This window comes from Perognathus longimembris, chromosome 15 (genome assembly GCF_023159225.1).
Source record: "Perognathus longimembris pacificus isolate PPM17 chromosome 15, ASM2315922v1, whole genome shotgun sequence".
NCBI lineage: Eukaryota > Metazoa > Chordata > Mammalia > Rodentia > Heteromyidae > Perognathus > Perognathus longimembris.
The window spans coordinates 9,843,078-9,862,121 of record NC_063175.1 but is presented as its reverse complement, the minus strand read 5'-3'; the positions used below and the strand labels follow the sequence as shown (position 1 = coordinate 9,862,121).

General features: G+C 48.1%; 1 protein-coding gene across 1 annotated transcript in view; it reads right to left on the bottom strand.

The window, feature by feature from the left end:
* Nucleotides 1-556: 556 nt before the first annotated feature.
* Nucleotides 557-19,044, bottom strand: part of Afg3l2 (AFG3 like matrix AAA peptidase subunit 2) — a 47,386-nt gene continuing 28,898 nt past the window's right edge. Inside the window, exons 10-17 of the mRNA XM_048363173.1 lie at nt 17,817-17,970; nt 15,600-15,707; nt 15,380-15,505; nt 14,817-14,927; nt 14,273-14,388; nt 7,127-7,327; nt 6,434-6,628; nt 557-1,306 (exon numbers count right to left, since the gene is read on the bottom strand). Coding sequence (XP_048219130.1) covers nt 1,049-1,306; nt 6,434-6,628; nt 7,127-7,327; nt 14,273-14,388; nt 14,817-14,927; nt 15,380-15,505; nt 15,600-15,707; nt 17,817-17,970 — 1,269 coding nt within the window. The 3' untranslated portion in view covers nt 557-1,048. The remainder of the gene's footprint in view (nt 1,307-6,433; nt 6,629-7,126; nt 7,328-14,272; nt 14,389-14,816; nt 14,928-15,379; nt 15,506-15,599; nt 15,708-17,816; nt 17,971-19,044) is intronic.

The following is a 19,044-nucleotide window of genomic DNA, read 5'->3' as shown; positions in this document are numbered from 1 at the left end:
CAAGGCTGGCCTTCTCCCACTTGAGCCACAGCTCCATTTCCAACTCCTTGGTGTCTAATTGGAGATAGTCTCAGGCTTTCCTGCCCATGCTGGCTTCAAATCATGATCCTCAGATCTGCCTCCTAACTAGGGTTACAGGCGTGAGCCATTGGACTGGCGCCTGGCTCCTAAGTCCCTTTTAAATTACTTGTTTGCCTCATGTTTCTCCAGCTTGCTTGCTGATCACGACTTACTGGCTTGAATCATGCCTTCAGCCCAGCTTTGTGCTGGTTATTTTGAGATGCAGTCTTGTGGACTTTTCTTAGGATAGCTCTGAACCACAGTCTCCTAGATTTCAGCCACAAGAATCTCAGATTCTAGGCATAAGCCACCAGCACCCGCCCCACCCCCCCTCCTCTCGTGTCCTTATTTTTGAACGAGTCTCACTTTATGCCAGGTACACCTGGACCACAATCTAGACTTCCACAAACTGCCCTCCCGAAAGAAAGAACTCAGTTCTGCATTGTTTTCTAAAAGTCACCCCAGCATACATACGCCTTGTGCGCTCAGGAAGAAGTAGAGGATTTACCTTTTATTTCTGATGGAAATAGCCATATTTACAGAATGAATTCATATCTTTAAATATGTTACAATTCTCTATAGAAAACGATCCCATTAAAACAGCAACAAGTGATCTGGGTTCAACCTTTAAAATATTAGGAGGTCAAATCAAAATATTTAAGTACTTCAATTTAATTTCACAGCACGTTTGCAGAGAGAAAGAGGAATGGAGAGTGGGGTGAGAAGAGAAAACTCCCTTCCTCCCCATCACCAAGGCCACAGAGGAGCCAGAATCACCCCCAGTGTCCGCGCACCATCCGAGGTCACTGTGGCACCACAGACTGGCCAGGGCTGGGGGCGGGGCGAGGCTCCGAGGCTCTAAGCTGCCGACACACCTGCCGACTTCCGAGGTGGCGGGCTCTGTTCCGAGCTCAGCAGCTGGCAGGGCTACCATCCTTTGGAAAGGCAAGGCTGAAACAGGCATGAATCAAAACCCCAGGAGACCTGACTAAAAGGGCCTCCATGCCTGGATCTGGACGGGGACCTTGTCCCCGACCTTCTCACTAGGGGGCTCCTCCTTCTCCTTCTCCTCCCGCTCCTTGTTCCAGTCCTTCAGGCCCTCCGGTAGAGATGTGTCCTCATCCAGGCTGCCGGTGCCTTCCACAAACTCTTCATAGGTGGATTTCTCTGCAAATGGTCTAGGGCCCAGGAGTTCCACCATATCATTCTTGTCCAACACTTCTTTTTCTAACAACAGAAGAGCAACCTAAAACAGCAATAATTCCCATCACATAGTTAGCAAAGTATTCAAAAGCAACATTTTTACTTATAGCTGACCTCATTCCCATAAAGAATCTAAGGTAACTGGAAACGTGTCTCATGAATAAGGTCATATAATTTTAGAATAAGAGATACAAATCACTAGGAAGAAACATCTCTTGGACATAAGTGGATACATATACATTTTATATTCATACATTTAAGGATTATGCACATGTAATAGAAAGGTGGGAAGCAGGGTGCTGGTGGCCCACACTGGTAATCCTAGCCATTTAAGAGGCTGAGATCTGAGGATCAAAGTTCAAAGCCAGCCCAGACAGGAAAATCTGTGAGACTCTTATCTCCAATTAACCATAAGAAAACAAAGTGGTGCGTGGCTCAAAGTGGTAAGAGAGCTGAAGAGCTCAGGGACCACCCAGGACCGCCCAAGCCCTATGACCAAAAATAAACAGAGAAAGCAAGAAAAGCAGGTAAGCAAGAAAAAAGAGAAAAGGAAAGAAGAAAAATAGATAGGACCTTTTGGGATGTACTGTTTCACACAAAAAGGGGAAACCGCAAGGTGTGAAGTGGGCTGCATTTGCTTTACATGTAGGCCATTAGCCTGGGGAACCCTAACAGCAATGGAGCTTCATAGCCAAACCATCAGCCACCCATTTGTTACTGAATGGGGGCCTCCCATCAGACCAGACCCGAACTTGGGAAGGCCTAGCAGCAGTTGTCAATCATGCAAGTTCTGTGCTCTGCTTCCTGGCTCAGCCTGTGCACGCTCCCGATCCTGCTGCAGCCTGGCTTTCTAAGTCTCTTCTGGTTTGGAGCACTCTGCTTTGGTGCTCGAACTTTCTTTCCCTTTCCTAGAGTTTCCCTTACACAGTGTAAATTCTCCAGAAATACTACCAAGCAGCACATGCCTGCTATCCTAGCACTTGGCAGGAGGATCACGAGTTTGTGGCCAATGTGTGCTACATAGCAAGCTCTACCACCAAAAATAAAAGGAAAAAGTTTAATACAGTGGATCTACAGAGGGGGCAGGTTGGAAGAGAGGAGGGACCTAGGGGTACACGGGAAAAGCAGTTACCAGAAAGACAAAAGGCAGCGACAAAGTGAAGCTATGAACCTAAGTACCTGCTGGAGCGTGGCTCAAGTGGTAGAAAACCTGAATACCTACTACCGCCCCTAAGCAGGAGGCCCTGGGTTCTATCCCAGGACTACCAAAGAAAGAAAAGCTCTATCCTGAACCACAGATGTGACACTACCCTACACATTTTAAAGGCTATGTAAAAAAGAGACGGCTGGCCAGTTCTGAGTGTGGAGGGTGACAAAACCCGGAGAGCAGGAACCACATCTACCCAAGATCAACTGCTCCTCGTAAAGAAAACTATACACTGAGTGAACTCACAAACACATCTGTGTCTCAAGTAATCCCCGCCTCATTTCCCCTCTCTGGTTCCCAGTAAATGCAATGTCTTCCAAGATATAACATATGAAAGTACTTTTTCTAATTAAAAAAAATTAACTGTGCAGTGTGGATAGGTAGTAAGAATGGGTGGATATGACACTTTTAAGACATCAACTTGGAGGCATTCGGTTTTACCAACTTCTTCCATTTTTTCCCTGTTGAGATTTCACTGTGCAGCTCAGGCCTGCCTCACACTCCTTGGCTCTCCTCTCCTCTTGCCACAGACTCCAGCGGCTGGGATTAAAGGCATGCACTACTCTGCTTGCCATGCCGTTTTGTGTGTGTGTGTGTGTATATATATGTATGTATGTGTGTGTATATGTATGTATATGTGTGTATATATATGTGTGTGTGTATATATATATCAGAGATTAGGACTCTAAAAACCCTGAATACTGATTTTTTAATAAGTTCTGGGGAAATAACAGCTTTAAGATTTCTTAGATCACTTTAAATTCTCAATATGCAAACATACACACTCAATGCATCTGTGGCTCACTAAACTTTAATAGAAAGTTTTAACCCACTATACCAGCATTATTTTAACAGGTGACATAAGCTATTTGTGACTGCAATCCTAGCTACTCAGGAGGCTAAGAGCTGAATCCATCCATGCCAGAAAAGTCCTTGCCACTCTCTCCTATTAATTACCAAAAAGCCAGAAGCAGAGCTGTGACTCTAGCCTTCAGCAAAAGGGCTAAGGGACAGGACCCAGGCCCTGAGTTCAAGCCCCAAGAGCAGCGCATGCGCACACACGCACACGCACACGCACACACAGAGCACGCATTACTGAGATCACATACTTCCAGCCCCTCTCCACCAGAGCGGCGACATTCCACATGCTCGGTGGCTACTGTGGCTGCCATAGAGACAGCACAGGCTGAAGGTGACTGGCAAGGGCGCTGCCCCTCACCATCTCCGGGACCTCACCCGGTTACCTGACCACCGTGTGACATCTCTTGAAGGGGCAGGAATTTTAAGGTTGGCAGGTCCTGGGCAGCCCCTGGTGTCACAAAGGAGAGGCTCCAGCCCCTCTTCCCGCCCTGGTCTCCAGCTCCCGACTGGCTCAGTATTGTTCTCAGCAAATTCAACTTCCTCCGAGGGGCTAGAGAGCACTGCAGAACTCGTGCTGTACTAAACAAGTCAGCTTGAAGGGTAAGATGCCTGGGTTAAACTCCTAGATCCACTCAAGCATTTAGGCTGGGCAAATGGACTCCCCACTCCCTCCTCTATGACTCAGACACAGCCTGCCTTCACATCACAGGGCTGGGCAGCGGAGCGAGCTCTCCTGCTCCCCTTCATAGCTCATCCCTTGGTTTGTAACAAGGGTTTACTGGCCCAGACCTCCCATCCACATTCATTCCCAAATGTACACTCTAGCCAGGCACTGGTGGCTCATGTCTGTAATTCTAGCTTCATGAGAGGTTCCGAACCAGCCCACACAGGAAGTAAGAACCTATTAAGAAAAAAGAAAAAAAAAAATGAAGGCTGGGAATGGGGCTTAGCAGTAGAGTACTTGGAAGCTCTGGGTTCAATTCGTCAGTACTATATACACAAAGCTGGAGGTGGCGCTGTGGCTCGAAGCTCAGGGAGAGTGCCCAGACCCTGAGTGCAACCCCAGGACTGGCAAAAAAAAAAAGTGCAAAAATGGGCTTGGAGGCATGACACAGAAGCAGAGCACCTGCTAGGTAAATGTGAGGCCTGAAGTTCAAAACCCAATATTGCCAAAAGTAAACTCTACTATGGCTCCAAACTGGCCTTTCATTATTATCCCTCCTGTTCCCAGTCCCAAGTCCGTGGCCAATGCTAGGGGCTTGTGTGGGTCTTTTAAGAATGTCCTTCTTTTCTGTTCTCTGTACTCATTAATTCATGCCCATCTTTGCTTTTCACTTGTGCTGCCATCATCAGAAATGCCTACCACTGTTACAGGGTGCCCGTACTGCATCCCAATCGAGCTAGCCACTGTGGCCACTCACCTTCAGGAATGACTCAGGGTCTTGCACATCCTAAGCAAGTGCTCTACACTGAGCGACACTTCCACCCTACACGATGAACTTGCAACATACCTGCTCAAGGTTCTTTAAAAAACGAGGACCTGGGCTGGGGATATGGCCTACTGGCAAGAGTGCTCGCCTCGCATACATAAAGCCGTGGGTTCGACTCCCCAGCACCACATATATAGAAAATGGCCAGAAGTGGCGCTGTGGCTCAAGTGGCAGAGTGCTAGCCTTGAACAAAAAGAAGCCAGGGACAGTGCTCAGACCCTGAGTCCAAAGTCCCAGGACTGGCAAAAAAACAAAAACAAAAACAAGAGGACCAAATTGGGCATGACAGTGCACAACTGTAATCTCAGTACTGAGATGCTAAGGCAGGAGGATTATGAGTCTAAGATCAGCCTGGGCAACACAGGAAGACTGTCGCGCATGTGCGAAGAAAACTTCAAAAAGTGAAAAAACAAAACAAACCAAGTGGGCTGAGTTTGATGGTTTTCTTCATTTTTTTTCTGTACCCATACCAGGGCTTGACCTCAGGGCCTTGGGTGTCCCTTGGCTTTTCTGCTCACAGCTGGCCCTCTACCTGGTCAAAGGTCTTGATAAAGCCTGGGCCAGTGACCAGACCGCCGTCCAGGTGCAGCTCCAGCCCAGCTGCTAAAGCCCCAGAGGCCCCCTGTCTACCTGTCCCTCCCTCCTGCGCGTTCACCTTCTGTGGCTGCTGGGTCTCCAGTCATGCAGGCCCCTGTCCACCTGTCCCTCCCTCCTGCGCGTGCGCCTTCTGTGGCTGCTGGGTCTCCAGTCACACTTACCGTATGGATTCCTCTGGGAGTGCCTAGCACAGCTTCGCACACAGATGGCTGGTTGAACATTGTAACTTAGAATATGATTTTATTTGTATCAATCTCTTTAAAAGGCTTTTTCATTTGACTTTTTCTCATGAATATATCATAGGGAAAGAACAAAAAACATCCCAATTTTGGCCACATGGGCTCTAAATAATTAAGAGAACCCATTGAGTTCAGAAGGTCCCACCTTTTGTAGATGCTATATATGAAAATACAAAGCATGTGTGTATGTGTGTGTATGCACGCCAGTATTGGGGCTTCAACTCAATGCCAGGATGCTCAAGGTTGGTGCTCTACCTCTCGAGCCATAGCTCTACTTCGGGCTTTTTGCTGGAGATAAAGAATCCCATGAACTTTTTGGTCCAGATCGCTTCACAGTGCGATCCTCAGATCCCAGCCTCCCGAGTAGCTGGGATTACAGGTGTGAGACACTGCGATCCTCAGACCCCTGCCTTCTGAGTAGCTAGAATTACAGGTGTGAGCCATCAGTGCCTGGCGCTCATGGAAATTCACAATCAAGCCAAAGGTAATTTTCATATGCTAATTTCCTCTTTGCCTCATTTTTTTGCACTTTTATCTTTCACTACTTATTTATCCCTGAGCTGAAAACCAAATGGCAGACCCCAACTAGGCAACTGTGTTTCCCACCTGGGAATTCTAGAGAAGCCTGCGGGGAGGCGCGCAGGCTGCTTGCTGCCACCTCCAGGCCTCTGTGAGGGGCGCTCCCCCAAGCTCCCCACCAGCCAGGACGGCAGCCGCCCCACAGTCCAGACACCAGCTCAGCAGCAGGGGAGCGTATGTACACAAAGGGCACCCACCTTCTCCACGTCCGCTTTCTTATCTGTGAGGAGTGCCAACGTTCTTTGATGGGCTTCGTTAATGAGTATGCGCACCTCGTCGTCTATGAGCCTGGCAGTGGCCTCACTGTATGGCTTCTCTAACACCATGTCCCCCTGGCGTGGCAGATCAAAGGAGATCTGCCCCACCTTTTCATTCATGCCGAACTGCACAATCTGAAGAAGAGGACAACGGTGGTTAGACAGGGTGGCTGAGAGGCCTGGGGCTGGCAAAGTGGCACAGTGCTCCTAAGAATGAGCAGAAGCGTGTTTTCAACGCGCCACCTGGTGGCAAAGAATGAGAAACCCACAGACAGTTTCAGTACGAGGAGGGGACCAGCCCTACAGTTGTGTAGCCTGAATGTGCTGGTCTGCAGAGTGTGAGGGAAACGGAGACGCAGCAGCCGCTCTGTGGAGGTGCCATCAGCCCGTGAATTTACAACTTCGGGAAAGCCCCACGGGCTGTCCAACTGGGGAACCAACAGGAAACTTCAATAGAAGTTTTACCCAAGTTGTGAATATTGCTGAGTTCTGACTGCGTTGAGGCAGTCTGGGAGTTAATTCTTGCTCTACAGTAGAAGCCAGTGAAGCACGTCTGTGCTGTCTGTCATAGGTGAACCCTCCTTTCTCAGGCAAAACAAGGAAAGGAGGCTGAAGCCGCTCCCCGCGCCTCACCTGGGCGTACGCGCTCTGTGTGACCTTCCTCAAGTCGTCCTGGGCGCCCGTGGTTATTCTCCCGAAGAAGATCTCCTCGGCCACTCGGCCACCCAGAGTCATGCACATCCTGTCCAGGAGCTGCTCCTTGGTGTACAGGTACTGCTCCTTGGGCAAATACTGAGCGTAGCCCAATCCTTTGCCTCGTGGGATGATGGACACCTGATAGGCAAAACACATTTGCAGCGGTGAGACCCACTCCAACATGTAGACGGGGAAACGGAAGAGGACGCCACCGCCACCGGCTGGGCCGGCATAAGCCTTGGCGAGACAAGCTCCAGCAGACTATATGGGCGTACAAGCTCCTTTCTGGGGAGCCTTACATGAAGAGTTCTCCAGAGCACGCCCTGTCCTTTCACAAAACCCAACACAGATGGCTTCATCTTTGCCACATGAAGCCTGGGAGTCTACCAGCAAACCACACAGGCAGATCTACTCCTCACGCCTACCTCTCCCCCTCAGAGACCAAGACCCCCAGGGCCTTCTTGTCTTTCCTAGTCCTTTTTTTCTTGCAGTTAAATAAAATCCCTTGCTTTTCAAAAAGTCAACTTTATCAAGGGATAATTTCTGTATGCAAAGAATACCTATTTCAAGTATAAAGTTCAATGAGTCGATTTTCGGCAGTACTAGGGTTTGAACTCGAGGCCTGCCATTTGCTAGGCAGGGACCACCACTTGAACATTCTAACCCCAGGCCTTTTTGGGTTCGTCATTTTTCTGATATGGTCTGTTTTTTGCTCAGCCAGCCTAGACTGTTATCCTCCTGTCTATGCCTCCCACCAGGTGGAGTCACGGGCACCCACGGAGGAGGGGGATGAGCGAGTCACACTAATAACTCTTTTCCTCCGGCCGTTCTCCAACTGCAATCTTCTAAAGTAGTTGAGATTTTAGGTATGAGCCACTGCACATAGACAAATCCTGTGTTTTCATCAACTTAATTTTCTCCCCCACAGCATACAATCTGATTTTGAAAAATCTGAACAATAGTCTTTAAGCCTGCTAAGCTGAGAGTGGTGGCTTGTGTTGGGGACAGCTGCACCTTTAAGAGGGCACAGCTGGCTTTAGCCCGTCCCCTCTCCTTCCGCCTTTAACAGGAAGAGAAGCCCCCGCCTCTGGAGGCAAGCACGTGTCTGATGGGGACCCAGAACCCAGGCCTTGAGGGGCTGGGGGACTGGGTCTCCCCCCATAAAGGAAGTCCTGTGACATCACCTGAGGAACAGTCCTTGTGGCCAACCAGTGGCCCCTCTCCTGTGCCCACCTTTGGGGGTATATCTGTTGGCTCCTCACTTGAATAAACCAGAACTCCCCTGAGGCTTCTCCAGGGACCCACGCATCCGTGTCTTCCTTGGCGGGTTTGGGGCACCCTGCGACCATACGCTAACCGAGGCTACCTGTGGCCATCGCTCCCACATGAGAGCGATAAAGGACCACACAGGAAGGGGCAGACAAGCCCAGGACCCCCAAGCGGAGGGGACGTAGAGCAAGCCCGGCAGGCTTGCATCTGCAACCCTAGCTACTCAAGAGGCTGAGATCCGAGGACCGCAGTTCAAAGCCAGGCTTTAGCAAAGTCCATAAGACAAGCAACGAGTCAGTAAAATGCCACCAGACTGGAGGTATGGTTCAACTGGTAAAGTGACAGTTGTGTGAGTGAGAAACCTGAGTGAGAACAAGAGGCCCTGAGTTCAAGCCTCCGTACTGGCAAAAATAAAAATAAGATAGAGGCTATCCTATTATGAATACAGAAGAAACAATAATTAAACATTTAAAAGTATACATTAGGCAGCAAAACATACAAACCTCATCATACTTAAAGAGTACTCTCCTGACCACACCAAGACAAAATGTTGTCATCTTGCACTAAAAGTTATTGTAAACCCTTTTGTAGTCGAGTCTTTTGCCTCCAGTCCCAGGTAACTGCTGCTTAGAGGCAATTTATACTTTCCAGACTTGTGTATAAATACAACCACACCCTAAGGCTTCACGGGGCCTTTCTCACTGTGGTATGCGTCCACAGTTCCGTCTTACTGCTGGGGCTTAAACTCTGGGCCTGGGCACTATCCCTGAGCGCTTCAACTCAAGGCTAGCTAGCACTACCACAGTGCCACTTCCCATTTTCTGGTAGTTAACTGGAGATAAGCATCTCACGGGACTTTCCTGCCCGGGCTAGCTTTGAACCACAATCCTCAGATCTCAGCCTTCTGAGTAGCTAGGGTTACAGGCGTGAGCCACTGGCGCCTGGCTTGTTTGTGGTTTTTTTATGCTGCGAGAAATTTTTGCAAACACAAGCCCACACAGGTTTTTAACCTATATTTTCTTCTCAAAGTTTTCGTTTAGGTTTTTTTTGCCAGTCATGGGGCTTGGACTGGGCCTGGGCGCTGCCTCTGAGCCTCTCCATGCTCAAGCTCAGCACTCTATCACTTGAGCCACAGCACCACTTCTGCCTTTTTGTAAGTAGTTTATTGGAGATAAAAATCTCACAGACTTTTCTGCCCAGCTGGCTTTGAACCATGATCTTCAGATCTCAGCCGTCTGAGTAGCCAGCATTACAGGAGTGAGCCACCAGTGCCCAGCTCAAAGTTTCCATTTTAGTGATCAATTCAAATTAATTTTGGCACACAAAATGGGAGTCAATGTTCCCTTTTTCCCCAGATGAATGCTGAGTCATCAGAATCACCGACTGGTAAGAGGATCTTCCCCTCCCCACGCGCCCTCACTGGCCTCTGCCGGCCCTTCTGCTGGCGCGCCAGCACTCACCACCGCAGCTATGCACGCTCTTAAAACATCAAGTGGTGTCGGCTTTCCACTTGGTTTAGGTTCATACATGTTGCCATGTAATTTTAGATCCAGCTTCACAATTTCCACAAAAATGTCTTTTGAAGTTAGACGTGTAGTTTAGCAAGAGTATCTGCCTAGCATGCATAAATCCCAGGGTTTGCTCCCCTGCACCACAGCAAAAACTGTGATAATAACTGTGATAAGAAACTATAATGAGGAGGGAAGATGGCGCCGTCACAGTAGGAAGGCACCCCAACTTGCTCCAACTGAATAGCGAGCTGAGAACTCCAGCACCCAACATCCCATCAAGAACCCAGCAAACCCAACAACCAGAAGCAACAGAGAAACTCAGGAAACGAAAAAGAACAAAAAAAGAAGAGCCTATAACCTGCACGGAGCCGGAAAATCTCTGGGGTACCCCCCACCCGCCGACCCTGGCCCGAACAGGGCCAGGCTGGGAAAGAGGACCTGGCGCCAGCAAACCAACTGCCTAAAAGTCACTCCAGGAGCGCAGAGTCCAGACAGCAGGAGCTCCACAGACCCCAGACTGAGTGCAGACTGACTGAGACAGACGGTGGTGGCGAGGGACCAGAGCTGCGGGACCGAACGGACAGGATCAGACATAAGCAGCAGGGGAACCAGGCAGTGCAGATGGGGAGAGCTGGGGACACCACCACCAAACGACCGATCGCCACACCCTAGCACCACAGCCCCAAAAAGCCCATGGTGGCGCGGGACGCTCACACAATCCAGGACCAGTAAGTTCCCCATTACCACCCCCCACCCATGGGAGACCAGCTCTAGCAGTGACCCAAAAACTACAAAGAAGCTAGAGCTCCCTCCCTCCCCCACCCTCCCCCGAGGGAACAAGGGAGCCACAAATCAGGCGGCAAAAGGTCCCTATAGACTCTAGGAGGACACAGGAGCTAGCGGGGCGGAGCAGCGCCAAGGCAGCAGAGGAGCCAGTGCCGGGCTGCACCGGCCCCGCACACTCCCTAACAGGGGCCCGGGACCGGTAGGCATTGGAAGCCCCACCTGAGGCACCTGGTCCTCGTGGACTTTTTGAACAGCAGTCACAGGCTCACTGGGCTGGAACACATGCCCCCCTCGCAGCTGAGACACAGAGACTGTGGGCACCAACCCGTGCCAGGACACTTGGCCCTGCTGGGGCTGACACACACCGCCCCCCACAGCAAACTCATGAGAGGGCACAAGCACCCTCCAACAGATCAGGGCAGCATGTCCCCAGAGGAAGCACTAGAGGGCACACACACGCGCCCCGCCACGAGGGCCAGCGTGGGCCAGCGTGCTAGCCCTCCAGCAGGAAGACCTCCTGCCCAAACCTCCGCGGGAGTGCACATGCTGCAACACCCGCTCTTATAATAGGCACACTTTGCACAGGTGGACAGGGACCCCAGCGACAGCGCCCGCTCTGGTAGGCGCACTCCACACAGGTGGGAGGCCCACCCCTCAACAGCAACACCTACTCCTACAGGAACAATCCACACAGGTGGGCGAGCCGCCTCTCAGCAGCAAATCTCAATCTGAGAGGTGAGCTCCTCTGTCCAAGGTACCGAGTTGAAAAAAGCACCAAAGAAGAGAAAAGCCTCCACATCACACTGAATCAGCGACCCGCAAACCCCCACCAGGGGCACGCTAGGGGCAGCACAACACAGCGGCAGGACACTATCCCGCAGAGAAAGACACAGAACCTACCCACCCCCAAGTGCAGTGAGGGTGACCACCCTGGCAACAACCAAGACGGTCACGCTCACGCACTGGGCAGTAAAGTTCAACAGCCAAACTCAAACCCAGAGCCAGGACACAGACAAGTCTACCACTGACGGACCAGCGGGAACCAGCACAAAGCCAACCCAAGGAAACCACCTACAGATCTCCAGATGCACAAAGAAATAGTACAAATTACATGAAAGGGAAAGCCAACTCGCCAGCTCCAAAAAGCAGTACGACTGAAGAAGAGATGGAGAATAAAAAAGCAATGAGGGGGCTGGGAATATGGCCTAGTGGCAAGAGTGCTTGCTTCGTATACATGAAGCCCTGGGTTCGATTCCCCAGCACCACATATGTAGAAAACAGCCAGAGGTGGTGCTGTGGCTCAAGTGGCAAAGTGCTAGCCTTGAGCAAAGAGAAGCCAGGGACAGTGCTCAGGCCCTGAGTCCAAAGCCCAGGGCTGGCAAAAAAAAAAAAATGAGGCTATGATAACAGAAATGATGGAAAGCCTCAGGAACGAAATCAGAAAACAATTCCAGGAGTTTAGAATGGAAGTCTCGAAGAACCTTCAGGAAGCCAAGAAAGAAATGGAAGCAAAAATGGACACAGTGAAAACCTCTGTTAAAGAAGACCTTAACATCCTGAGAAGAGAAATGCACGAAAAAATAGATTTAAAATACAACTCTTTAGAGGAAGAAATTTCCACGATCAGAGCTGATCTGGCAACCATAAATAGCTCCCTGACATCCATAAACTCCACACTTGAATCCACAGGACAAAGAATTGACCATATTGAAGCCAGAATCTCTCTCTTGGACGATGATGCAGTCAACAAGGACCAGAAAATTACCACACTCCAAGAAACGGTAAAGCTCCAGGGCAGACTAATCCAGGAGCTAGTGGACAAAGAGAAGAGATATAATCTGCGCATAATTGGAATAGAAGAAGGAGCCGAATACCAGAGAAGAGGGCTTCAACATATTCTCAATAAAGTTATTGCAGAGTTCTTTTTTTTTTTTTTTGGCCAGTCCTGGGGCTTGGACTCAGGGCCTGAGCACTGTCCCTGGCTTCTTTTTGCTCAAGGCTAGCACTCTGCCACTTGAGCCACAGCGCCACTTCTGGCCATTTTCTGTATATGTGGTGCTGGGGAATTGAACCCAGGGCCTCATGTATACGAGGCAAGCACTCTTGCCACTAGGCCATATCCCCAGCCCCGAAGCTAGAGTTCATATTCGAGGGAAAACCAGACAGACCAGACCCCAGAAAAGCCACGCCAAGGCACATAATATTCAAGACTTCAGATCTCAAGAATAAAGAGCAAATTTTGAATGTAGCCAAAGCGAAGAAAGAAATTTACTATAATGGGAACAGGATCCGAATAACAGCAGACCTCTCCACACAAACCTACCACGCGCGAAGAGAATGGAAGAACACCATCCAAGTTCTACAGGCCAACAAGTGCCAACCTAGAATAAAATATCCAGCGAAGCTGGAGTTCATATTCAAGGGGAAAACCAGATCTTTCCATAGCAAACAGGATCTAAAGGAGTATGTGAATAAAAAACCAGCCCTACAGCGAATTCTAAGAGGGGAACCCCACCCAACAGGAATCGTACAGGACACACAGACAGAAACAGAAAGAAACTACAACAGCCAGAGCCCAACAGAAAGAGCAGCTCACTAAAGACAAGAAAAAAAAAAAAGAGGAAAACAGCCTAACAGGAAAGTGGAAGGGGAAAAAACACTCTTATCCTATACCATTAAAAAAAAAGAAACTATAATGAAGCTACCTATCAAATTGAGGGGAAGTGATATAATGTTAAATAAACATAGCACGTCTAATTTAGTCTCAACTCAATGTACGAGGCAAGCCCTACAGATACTTTCTTAAATCTATCCCTTTCTATTCCATGTTTTCACATGCTACTTAAATGAAACTGAGTTTTTATAATTTTATTTTCCAACAGTTCGTTACTAATCTATGGAAAATGAGTGAGCTTTTGCATGCTGAACCTGAATTCTGCAAACTTGGTAGCTTCATGTTCTACTGGCTTCTCTGTAGCTTCTTTAGTGTTCTATGTATACTCTGCGCTACCTCCTCTAACCCTTGCTTCAGGCTTTAGGCTGACCTCTGGCATGGCAGGTGGGCAGGGTGAGCAAGTGAGCCAGCAGTCAGAGGCGGCTCTCACCTGGGATGCGCCGGTCTACAGAATGCATACAGCTGAAATTACAGGTAATTTACACCTTACTCCAGGCATCTATTTCCTGCCAGGCTCTCTGGGGATTCCCTGTGCAGATAAAGTTTTGCCAATCAACTAGTGATTTGGACAGTTTCTACTCAGGTCTGAGTCTATTTTCTGTGCTTTTCTTGCTTCTAGCAATGTCCTGTTAACATTTCTAGTTACTCAAATCCTGAGCTCTCTTCTTGTCTACCCAAGATATTCACTGTTCCATCACTTTTAGAGGCTATGAAAACCCATGTGCTCACAATGTGAATGAACCACCACTGTGGCTGCTAGCTTATCCTTTGTGGAAGTGCAGGTCCCTGCTGAAGTGAAATGCCACACGGAGCTGACCACCTATGTCTGACGCGCTGCTTCACCTTTAAGAGGGGGTCTGCGTGCTCCAGGTACCAGCCAGCAACTGCGTGGCCTGCTTCGTGGTATGCCACTGTCTTTTTCTCCTCGGGCTGCAGAACTTGGGTTTTCTTCTCCAAGCCTAATAAAGAATAACAAAAACCAAGAACACACTATTAGTGATACTGATTTTAAAAAGTAATTACACAGGGGCTGTGAATATGGCCTAGTGGTAGAGTGCTTGCTTCATATACATGAAACCCTGGGTTCGATTCCTCAGCACTACATATATATAGAAAAAGCCAGAAGTGGCGCTGTGGCTTAAGTGGCTGAGTGCTAGCCTTGAGCAAAAAAATGCAGTTCAGGGACAGTGTTCAGGCCCTGAGTTCAAGCTCTAGGACTGGTTAAAAAAAAAAAATTAAGATGGAGGTCTCATTATGTAGCCCAGGCTAGCTTCAGACTTTGAGATTACCTTGACCCAGCCACCTCAGGGTTGGGATTATAGATGTGTACCACCATGCCTATGCTTTTTATTAGCCATTTGAACTGAATTACATTCAGCTGCCTTACCACCAATCACTCTTTCAATTGCTTGCTCAAAGTGCTTCTCATTTATAGAATCCGAGAGGTGTCTTGCAGCAATCAAAGCAGCTTCATTGCAGACATTGGCAACATCGGCTCCTAGAGAAGGAACACATGGAGTCGCTAACCCACCAAAACACTCTCCAAGGGACTAGCCACACATGATAGAGGACACTTATCCCAACCAGCAGTGCATTTGCACAGCTCTTACGGATGTGTACTACAGTATGTTAATGTCAACTCAGTAGCCCTATATAAACAAAGATCACTATGGATAAGAGGACAGGCTGTCAACCACAAGTCACAATTTACTTGGGAGGCAGATGGGAGAGGGTGGAACACAGATGAAACAAGCTTGGAGTGAACTAATGATTGCTCATTCCTGAAGTGGATAGTAGGTGCTGGTGGACTCACTACACTACTTCCTAGAAATCTTCCCTAACTAGAAGGTAAAAGTCATACAGGAACACCAAGGTAAGAGGTATAGGAGTGAACTGGTATCACATGCCCATCAAGAACTTAGAAAGAAAACAGTGGGATTTTCCATTTACCTGAAAACCCTGGGGTTAAGGATGCTAGCTTTCGGGCCAATTTCTCCTTTTCCAAGGTATTGTCCAGTTTCAGTGGCCGAAGGTGAACTTTGAAAATAGAGGCTCTTCCTTTTATATCTGGTGGTCCTTTAGAAAGTATTTTCAAGAGAAAAAAAAAATCACTGTAAGACAGTCATTCCTGTCCCCACAGGAGGACCAAACCCAGTAAGCATTGCCTTACCAATGAAGATCTGCCTGTCAAAGCGGCCCGGCCTCATCAGGGCTGGGTCCAGGATGTCAGGCCGGTTGGTGCCGGCCAAAATGACGACGTTTGTTGTAGTGTTAAAGCCTGGAAAGACACAATGACCATGCAATGAGCACTAAATGATACAGGGCAGGAAACAACCTATGAAGAACAGGTGAGCACAGCTTTCTACTGCTATCCAGAGTTCCCAAAGTTACAAACTTGAATTAGTTCTTACTAGTCATCTTGCTCTTAGTGACCACAATCAAAGTATTTGTAAATACTTGCCTGTATTTTTTCAAAATACATTTTTGCTTTCATTAATACACAATTATACCTATTTATAGGGTATAATTTACCATTCTGACACATGAAAACAGTGCAGATCCACCACCTCAGACACTGAACATGTTGGGAGCATTCAAATGTCCTCTCTATTAGCTATTTTGAAATATAATAGGCAATTTATTGTTGTTAACCATAGTTACCCTACCATGTTAAAGATTAAAAGTTGTTCCAAATCTAGGCATTGGTGGCTCATGTCTGTAATCTAGCTCCTCAGTAGTCTGGGAGCAGAAGGATTATGGTTCAAAGCCAGCTCAGGCAGAATAGTCCACTTGACTCCATCTCCAAAACTAACCAGGAGAAAGCAGGCTGGAGGATAGTACAGCTCAAGTGACAAGTGAGTGAGGCAAGCAAGTGGAGTTCAAACCACAGTCCTGCTTTCTCCCCACAAAGAGCTATTCCAAGTCAGGCATAGTAACGTGTATAATCCCTGCTATGTAGGAGGTGGAAATCAGGAAGACTGTGGTTCAAGTCCATCTCCCCACCCCAGCAAAAAACTAGTGAGTGAAATCCCCATCTCAATAAGCAAGCTCTTCACTCGCCCTAGACAAAAACACAGATCCCATCGAAAGTTAACTAAAGCAAAACGGGCTTGGAGTGCAGTTCAAGTTAACTAGATGTTCAGAAGAGGTTCTCAACTTAGAAAATGTTTTAAAACTAATCAGGTTACGTTTGTAAATGAAGTACCTGACATCCGGGGCCTAAGGGCAAGCCACTACATATCTGGGAGCATGTGCTAACGTTCTCCTCTCACTCTTCTCCAGACTGAAGATGCTCAGTTCCCCCAAAATCGACCAGGGCCCTGGCACTGGAAGAACTCATGGTCTGATGTCCCCAAATACGGCACTCCAACTAAACACAGACTCTATGTATCCTGTTTCCCACACAAGGGAGCAGAACCTCAACCCTCTCGCTTGGATACTGTGCCTGGCTTCATTTTCTAAGCCAGTGTGACTCCTGACACCATTTCCCGCCTCCCTTTCAGCACACCTTCCAGCAGGAAGCATGCCACACCACCTAGAAACAGGCTTTCCCAAAGGAGTGCACCATATGCCTTCAGTAAGCCACACTTAAATCCAAGTGCGCAGCTTTTCCCCAGTGAGCTGTTCCGTCTGAACCCCTTCAAAGCTGGAAGGCAGTGAGCTACACTCCCAGACGGCTTGGGTTTTCCTAGCGCTTCACAGAACAGGTGATAGAACAAAACTATAATGTTTCCTGATTCACTTCCCTCATTTATCTCTAATTCAGCATGAACATCTTAGCAAGCTACTAGGGGAGAAACACAAGGATGCAATGCCTATGTGCATCTGACCATCTAAAATCATATATATCAAACTGAACTACGGGAAATGGGAACAAGAGAATTTTTCTTTGTTGTTTTCTTTTTGTCTTGTTTGTTCATTTATCTGTCTTTCAGAGGGACAGAGTGTGAACAAATGCAGTAGTGGTACTCACAAGATATTATGTTGAAAATGAACTTTCTGACCTGTGGGTGGGGATGGGAAGGAAACCAAGAGAGAGCAAGAAAAGGGGTGATAGCTCCCCATTACCTGACTAATATAACTGTAATCTCTCTACATCATCTTTATAATCACAATATAAAAATTAAAATTTTGAAAAAGACAGGCTGGTAGACAAAGTACTGGTATAAAAAAAGTGTGTGTGTGTGTGTGTGTGTGAACACGTGTGTGCACGCATGAGCACACACTGGTCCTAGGGCTTGAATTCAGGGCTTGGATGCTGTCCCTACACTTTTTTGGTCAAGGCCATCACTAAGAGCATTTTCAAAGGTTTTAGAAAACACTGCAGTTTTTCTAACTCAGTCTCACAGTAGGAACTGTCAGTACGGAAACTGAGACAGCTACACACCGTCCATCTCCACAAGTAGCTGATTGAGTGTGTTCTCCTGCTCGCTCTGCCCTCCGAAGTTCCCTCGTCCTCTCTTCCTTCCCACAGCATCAATCTCGTCAATGAAGAGTATGCAAGGGGCGTTCTTCCGAGCAAGGGCAAATAAGTCTCGGACCTTAACAAAAAGAGAAGCGCAAGAGTCACTTGGCAAGTGAATGCTATTAGCTTCTAATAAAACTAAACCTCAGAGCAGGCATGGTGGCATAAGCCAGTACTAGGGAAGCTGAGGCAGGAGGATCCCCAAGTTCAAGGTCAGCCTGTGATAACTCTAACAAAACAACCCCTCCTGTCTCATGAAGACAGCATATGTGGTTTCACATTGTACATTAATACTTTAAGACGTAAAAGTAGTGCTGGCACCTGACTCATGCCTATAATTCTCACTACTTAGGAGGCTGAGAGCTGAGAATCATGGTTTGAAGTCAGCCCTGGACAGGAAAGTATATGAGACCCTTTATCTCAAACCACCAAAAAGTCTGAAGTGGAGCTGTGGCTCAAGAAGTACAGCACTATCCTTGATCAAAAAAAGCTCAGGGGCTGGAAGAGTGCTCGCCTCGTATACACGAAGCCCTGGATTCAATTCCTCAGCACCACATATACAGAGAAGGCCAGAAGTGGCGCTGTGACTCAAGTGGCAGAGTGCTGCTAGGCTTGAGCAAAAAGAAGCCAGGGACAGTGCTCAGGCTCTAAGTTCAAGCCCCAGGATAGGCACACACAAAATAGGCACACACAAAAAAAGTTACAAGTAGGGCTGGGAATATGGCCTAGTGGCAAGAGTGCTTGCCTCGTATACATGAGGCCCTGGGGTCGATTCCTCAGCACCACATATACAGAAAATGGCCAGAAGTGGCGCTGTGGCTCAAGTGGCAGAGTGCTAGCCTTGAGCAAAAAAGAAGCCAGGGACAGTGCTCAGGCCCTGAGGTTCATGGCCCAGGACTGGCCAAAAAAAAAAAAGTTACAAGTAGCAAGTTACAAAAAGGGGCAACTTGGTACCTGATAAGGTGACCATTTGTATAATCCATACATTATTATACATGTAACGAGCTATAACAACACTATTTTTTTTTTTTTTGTCAGTCCTGGGCCTTAGACTCAGGGGGCCTGAGCACTGTCCCTGAGCTTCTTTTTGCTCAAGGCTAGCGCTCTACCACTTGAGCCACAGCACCACTTCTGGCTTTTTCTATATATA